The 7050-nt window shown below is 48.8% G+C and overlaps 1 protein-coding gene across 1 annotated transcript in view; it reads right to left on the bottom strand.

Moving 5' to 3' along the window:
• Positions 1-2732, bottom strand: part of Pax1 (paired box 1) — a 10785-nt gene extending 8053 nt beyond the window's left edge. Inside the window, exons 1-2 of the mRNA XM_033761010.1 lie at positions 2381-2732; positions 1923-2299 (exon numbers count right to left, since the gene is read on the bottom strand). Coding sequence (XP_033616901.1) covers positions 1923-2299; positions 2381-2732 — 729 coding nt within the window. The remainder of the gene's footprint in view (positions 1-1922; positions 2300-2380) is intronic.
• Positions 2733-7050: the final 4318 nt, after the last annotated feature.

Below are 7050 nucleotides of genomic sequence, written 5' to 3' on the forward strand. Positions count from 1 at the left end.
CTCCGGGTGTCTTCCTCCCCACCGCTTTCTCCACCCCTCCAATCCCCCCCCACACACACACACACCACACACTCCTCCAACACAACTGTCCCCAACCCAGCTGGGCCTGGAATGGCCCTTGAGCCCACTCCTGCCTCCGGCTTTGGGAATGATGGGGAAGTCATTTCAAACTGATTATACAGCACTTACTACTGACACTATTTCTAGTTTTGGTTTTAGTTTTATCTCCACTTCTGCCACCATTATTAATAAGCTCTCAGAAGATGACAATTGATCTTAGGGTTTAGGGTGTGCCTGCCTCAACTTCCCCTCCCTAACAGGAACAAGGGAAGAAAAGGATCAAGATTCCAGTTCCACTGTGCCAGGGCCAAGATGAAGGAACACAGCATGTGCCTAGAGCAGTGAGCCCCGTTTCCAGCCATCTCCCCAGTCCTGCTTCCAGGACATCTGGTTTCCCAGTCTAAGGGCCACCCCTCCCTGGAGTGGGGGGCCATTTCACCTCCCTGGGAAGTTGACTCCAGATTCTGTCTCCAGTCAGATTCTGCAGCCAGTCCCACACACCAGAGCTCATTCCATCCTTCTGTCCCTGGATCCCATGGCCTTGCTATCCTTGGATGGCAAGGAGCCCTAGTATCTGCAAGAGGCTGCAAGAGTGGCTCCCACTGAAGGCCAACGATACCCTTCCATCCCAGGCCTCCCAGCCTGCCTCTCCCCAGTACCTGGGGCCCCAGGCATTTCTGCTAATACAGAAGGGTTCTCTCCCCTGCGTTTAAGGGCAGTGTTGGTGTATAGCACTGAATTCTTTGACACTGGCATTAGATGCCAACTCTTTTCCACTTATCTTCAATACATAGAGTCATGCAGAGGGGGCTAAAGGAAAGGGGAAGGAGGAAATCTTGGTGTTTTGAGCCTGAAAGGACCCAAGAGGCTTCAGAGGCCCTGGCCAATGCGCAGCAGGAGGAGGATGGACCAGATGAGGTCTAGGACAACTTGGGGGTGCCAGGCCTCTTAGGACTCACACCTCTCCTTAGAAGGCAAGAAAACACTCCTCTTCAAAGGAATGTACTCCTCTGAGTGGGCTCCACCACCTCAGGCCCACAGGTACACCACCCATGTGGCCAGGCAGCTGGAGGAGGCCCTGAACCTTCCCTCTGTGGGGCTGGAGAGCAAGGCTGGCTCCTATCAGCATTCCTGAGAGTACCAGTTAGCAGGGTCTGTCCTGGGCTCTTCAGGGAGATCAAAAAAGGCCTTGCAGGCTGACGCTGGGACTCCTGGCAAGAATTAAGAAAACCCAGTTTGAAAAGAGCCTAGGACTTTTTCCCTGTGCAAGATGCAGAATCCAGTGTTCTGGGAGCCTCAGAGAGGTTTGGGGACAGGGAAGAGGGTTGGGGTCATCGCCTTAGGGCTCCTTGAAAGCTGGGCCTATCTGGCACTCAGCAGAGACCCAGTGACCACTTGGACTGGACAATGCACTCTGCACCACAAGGGACCGAGGCTTTGGAGAGCAGGATCATCCTCTGCTGTCACACCCTCCTGGTGTTTTGGAACCATTGCGCCTGTAGCCTAGAGGTGCCCTGCTTTCAAGTCAGGCAAAGGATGCAGAGGAGGGAGGGTTCCTAGACGGTGGGATCGTCCTGGAGAGACAGCTGAGACCACTTTTCTCCCCTATAGGTGAGGACTCAGGGCACCCTGGAAGGGCGAAGAGAGTACATGTGACACCCGGTTCGCCCCAGCTCCCCATGCAGGAGGCGCAGTCCAGAAGGAACCCTCGCTCCGGGGAAGGGGCTCATGGCTGGGCGGAGGCCCAAGGGAGCACAAGGATTACCATCCAAATGGCAACACTGGGTCCCTCCCCAGGTGCAGTCGCGACTACACCAGCTTTCTGCAGCCTCAGGCCCAGCCAGGCACCTGGAAAACCTTACAGTTTGTCGCCCCCTGTCGGTCTCCATCTGGGCTCCGCGAGTTCCCGCGCTGAGGGCTGAAGCAGCGAAGTGGCCCAAAGTGGGATTGCTGGAACCTGAAGACGTCCTTCCCTTTCGGGAGCAACCAGCTCCGCCTGGCCGGACAGCTGCTGGCCAGCGCCGAGAGCGGAGGTAAGGAGTCCGCGGGTCTGCGTGACCGGCCTGGGAACTTCGGTTACTGCGCCCCAGAAAGGGAACCCGAGACAGGCTCGCCTGCTGGGGCTGGGGCGTACTGCAGCAGGGATTAGGGGTGCGGGTTCCCTCGGCCCCCTGGGAGCTGGCCGAGACTTTCCCAGGCAGGGCGAAGAAGGGCAGGCTGAGTGTCACAGCGTGAGTCCCTGAGCAAGTGCAAAGTGGGTGACTGGGGCTGGCAGCAGCGAAGGTCGCCCTTGAGTCCTCCTAAACCGGGAGCCCCGAGCCTGAAAGTTCGTGCTTGCTCAGTAGGCGCCCGGGCCGTCCTGGGAGCGACGGTCGCACCCACTCCACGTCTCCCATGTGGAGGTTTTGATGAGACTCTTTGGCGGGCAGCGGGGATTTGGTTGCAAAATAAAATGTGCAAAGGGCTGGGCTCTTCCCGGCAGTTGCACAGTTTACAGGAGAAAACCAAACAAGCACATGAAAGTCCGATTCAGATCGCTCGGGTCTGCGACCCGGTGCTGCTGTGAAGGAACAGAGAGCCGAAACCACAGGCGTGAGCCCTGAAGAAGCTGGCGAGCGTTGGCCTAACTGCTCTCCGGTTCCCCAGGTCTGGGTCTTCCTACTGCAAACCATCTCGGTCGGCTTCCAGATTCTGCTGGCTCTACTTCGGCTGTTTTTAAGAGCACTGCACAGTGAGTCCTGTGGCTCTAAATAAATCAAACAAGTCAGCTTCTAAATTTTTGAACTTTACTTTTTAAGAAGCAGCTCAGGTAATAGATGAGTTTTATGTCGGGTTGTAGTGACATCTCACACCACAGACGCACATTTTTGCAAAGGAAACTCTTCCACGTCACTCCTTAAAAATAGTAAGAACTTTTTTTATATAAAAGAAGTGAAAAGTGCAAGAAAACTCCCGGGAAGAAGAGCTGGGCCAGATAAGGGGATTGCATTGCTGCAAGGAAACCACTGGGAAGTGACCAGGACGGTTAAGCAAGGAATAGGGACGGAGAAGGACTGGGGTGAAGGGCCCAGGAGGCTGCCATGAGGCTACTGTCCCTTCCCACTTTAATGTGGATGGTGGACCCTGTGAAGCCAGACTCACCAGATCCCAAATGAAAGGTGTCTGGGCTGGTACCCAGCAGCATTAAAACACAGCCCAAGAGCAAGAAATACCACCATCTCCCTCTGCCTAGCAGGGACCTGTTTTCCATTTGACCCGAGGTCTTAAGGCATTTGGCTAGTTGGGTCGATGTATCTGTGATATATCTGTCCTTTTCACCTACCCTGATTACAGACCTAGACAACATCTCTAGTAATGTAAAGCAGCCAGAAAAGCAAAGAAAAATTGTTTTTCATTTTCCTTAAATGAAACGAATAAGTAGGGATAAATGAATATTTTTGTGTGTGATAAACAAAACAGCGGGTGGCCAGAATCCCTTGACTCCATTCAGAGAAGAAAGGGAGAAAAAAATCAGACAACAGGTTTGCCGTGAGACCCATACTAGAATTAAAAGAGGAAATTGTGCTTCACAAAGGAAGATCTAAAATACTTCCTACTCTCAGGTGCAGGGGCCTGACTAGTACATTTATAACATTGCTCTCAGAATAGGAACACTTTATAGGGTGTCGGTGGAGTTTGGGTGATAAAATAAACAAAGGGGGCTACTGCCCTTTGTAGGCAGAATGGGTTGCTCTGAGCCTTCCAGGAGCCCATGTGTTATTCTTGTGTGTAGACCAAGCCCCAGCTGGATCCAGAGTTCCATGTGTGGTGTCTCCTTGCTTTCCTCGGCAAAAGGGAAAGCACAAGACTCGGATTCCTCTTGCAAAGAATTATCATTATCAATACTGTGCAATTAGAACAATTTCATTTCATCTCATTGACCTAAACATCCTGCAGAAGACTTCAGGCAGTGGCCAAAATTCCACCTTTGCAGTGAGCTCTCAGAAATGTTTATACGACAGTGCTGATATTAAAATAGAAATATATGGGAAATTTAAAAGGTCCGTGAGGCACATCTTCCTGAGTACTCAGAACAGGGGAGATGTAAGGTAGCCACAGCAAGAGGGGTTTTGTTTCTTGTTCGGTTTGGTTTGGATTGCAAAAGACATAAGTGGCATTTGTGAAGGGAAGGGAGACGGTGACTGTGTGACCACCTTGAAGATGACTTGCAAAGGCACGGGTGGGCACTGGACGAGATCTCCTGCAAGCACGGACATGTGTGTGACAGAGGCATCCATGCTGGCCCAGTCTAATTGAAACCAGCTTGAAGCACACTGCCCTTGAAAGCAAAGGCAGTCATTAGATGTTTCTGCTCCTGCACAGACAGGACTTGGAGGATGCGAAGGAAGGACGCTGTGCAGCCCTTTGTCTTCACTAGGGCTTGTTTACTTGCCTTTGCCTGATTTCCCATCAAAGACCAGTCCTCCCCAGTCTTTCAGCACGCTAAAAGAATGCTAATTCAAGCCCGGGACAGGGGGCATTTTGTTTTGCAGATTAAACTTTATAATAATGGCTCTACCACAGAAAAACTAAAACCTACAGGTGGATGACACGCAGATCCCCCCACAAATGCCTCTTTCCCCTCCCCCTTTTCTGTGATTGAAATTGTAATCAGATGTAGATATTAGTTTCATTTTTCATTTTTCTTAGAAACATTACTATTTTGGAATAAAAGCCTTGTTACTGAGCTGTTGGTCAGTTTGTTTAGTGTAAGCCCAGAAGTCTTTAAAGCCTTTGGAGTTGTGTATTCTCATCAAAATAGGCTCTCCTTCTTTTCACTTAATTTCTATAAGCATATCTCTTATTTCTTCCCAGAATAGAACTTTTTCAGAAATCAGTCATCTTTTACAAGGAGCTTTCTTTAAGGCACAAATGAGATGTTTACTTGTGAGTAGCCTTTTACTACCTGCCCGGCCAAACATTTTTATCTAATTATCCCTGATTATCTCTCCTTCTCGAATTGCTGCAACATCCCAACACCTGCTATATATTCATATATCCACACACATGTATTTATATTTACGTATATAAAATATGTCCACAGTTCAGTGATGGTTTTAATTTTCTCTCCCTGCCCCCACCCCATGTATGAGCTGTGGAGTTTTATTGAAGACCCGTAATGCCTCCGGTTTTGATTTAGTATTTTAGAGTTTCTGATCTCATTGCCCAGTATGGAAAATATTAGACAGGGTTTGCAGATTGCAGGCAGGAAAAGGCCCACACCACCATCGTGGGGTGAGAGCTTGTCCCCAGCACCACAACCAGGCAGCTGCACAGACATCTAGAGTCAACATTCAGTTTTGACATCACTGAATAGATACTGTGTTAGCAAATCCTCATTTTGCCAGAGGTTCTTTCAAAATCTCTGCTTCTCCACGATGGGCTGGAATTGCAGAGGAGCCTTAGAATATCTTCTTGCCTTTATCTGAGTCCGTCCTTGAGATTGGTTGAATTTACCTGGACCATGTCCTGAGCATTGAAGTTTTTAAGAACTGCCTCGTGATTTGAATGCAAATTAAAGTTTGAGAATCTCTGTTTTAGGATGACTCAGGGAACGAATGTCGCTTGGTGCTGCTTGCTCTACAACAGTTTTCCGGGATGCAAGAGGAGAGGCTGGCTGACTGATGTCCATGGATGCCTGACAGTGATACGTAAGGACTTGCACAGGTTCCCACTGCACTGCAGCCTTTCACTATTATACTTTGGCCCCTCTTGGGGCAGCTGAGCAGGAAGCATGCTGCCGTCTCAGCCTTTATGGCCGCCCTAAAGTATCCTTCATGTTCCTGCATCGCACAGGTAACCCCAGCCTCCTGGTTAAACGAAGCCATCTGCACAAGGAGCTGGGGGCAGCACAGCTCTAGTGATGATTTCAGAAGGGACAGGAATGAATGAATCACAAATGCGGCCGGCAGCCAGTCTGAATAAGTGCACCAAGGTGGGGGGGACTCGATCCTTAAGGCTATTAAGTGACACTGTTCTCCAGACCCAGGAAGTAGCAGGGTGGACGCCATCCTCAAGGCCCTGATGGCATCTGAGAAATACTAAATCTTCTCATGGGCTCCATGTGGTTTAGTACGTCCGTGATCATTGACACAGTTACAATCGTTTAATTACCGAACACCTCGGAGGAGGGAAACCTGTCCTTCCTGGCCATGGCTGGACCAGCTGCAGAGCTCACAGCTGCTGCTTCCCCAGATGTAGACCTGGGATCCCATTAGAACTATCAGTGCCTTATGAGAAGGTAACAGGCGCCGGGAGGAGGTAGAGATAGGGAATAGAATGCCTCACTTATCCGCTTTTAAATCTCAGCGAGAAAACTTTTCATTAGCCTTGTTTGGTGATAACTGTTAATATCCAACTGTTCCATTTGATTTTTACTGTTTTATAAACTTACTTATATTCCTAAATATAAACTTCCTTTTTTTTTTTTTTTTAACAAGTTCCCAGAAAACCTGGGAGTAATTCTATCGCGGCAGGATCTTTATGTGTGAGGATTTAGAAGTGTAGGGTGGCACAAAGTGGTTTATAAAACCCATTTTAGCTATAAAATATCATTAGGAAGCCACCTCTCAGGCACAATCATTCTTAGAGGGCTCGTAGGTCTTTTACATTTGCTATCTGAGCACTAAGCTAAACCCACATCCCTTTTTTATTTTTATTTTTTAATTTTGAGACAATATCCCCCGCCGTTGTACAGGTTACCTTTGAGCTTGTGATCCTTCTGTCTCAGCCTCCTGAGTAGCTGGAATTGCAGGTGGGCACCACTAGGCCAATCTTTGTGGGTCTTGTTTATTTTTAAAATTTTTATCTGTGGGCTGGGGATTCACCTCAGTACAAGGTCCCAAGTTTAATCCCCAGTGCCCCCCAAAAATTAAAATTAAAATTAAAAAATTAAAAAATTAAATAAAAACTTTTATCTGGGCATTTCTTGAATTGTGCATTTATCAACCC

Source organism: Fukomys damarensis, unplaced genomic scaffold (assembly GCF_012274545.1).
Source record: "Fukomys damarensis isolate Sample0158 unplaced genomic scaffold, DMR_v1.0_HiC HiC_scaffold_7, whole genome shotgun sequence".
NCBI lineage: Eukaryota > Metazoa > Chordata > Mammalia > Rodentia > Bathyergidae > Fukomys > Fukomys damarensis.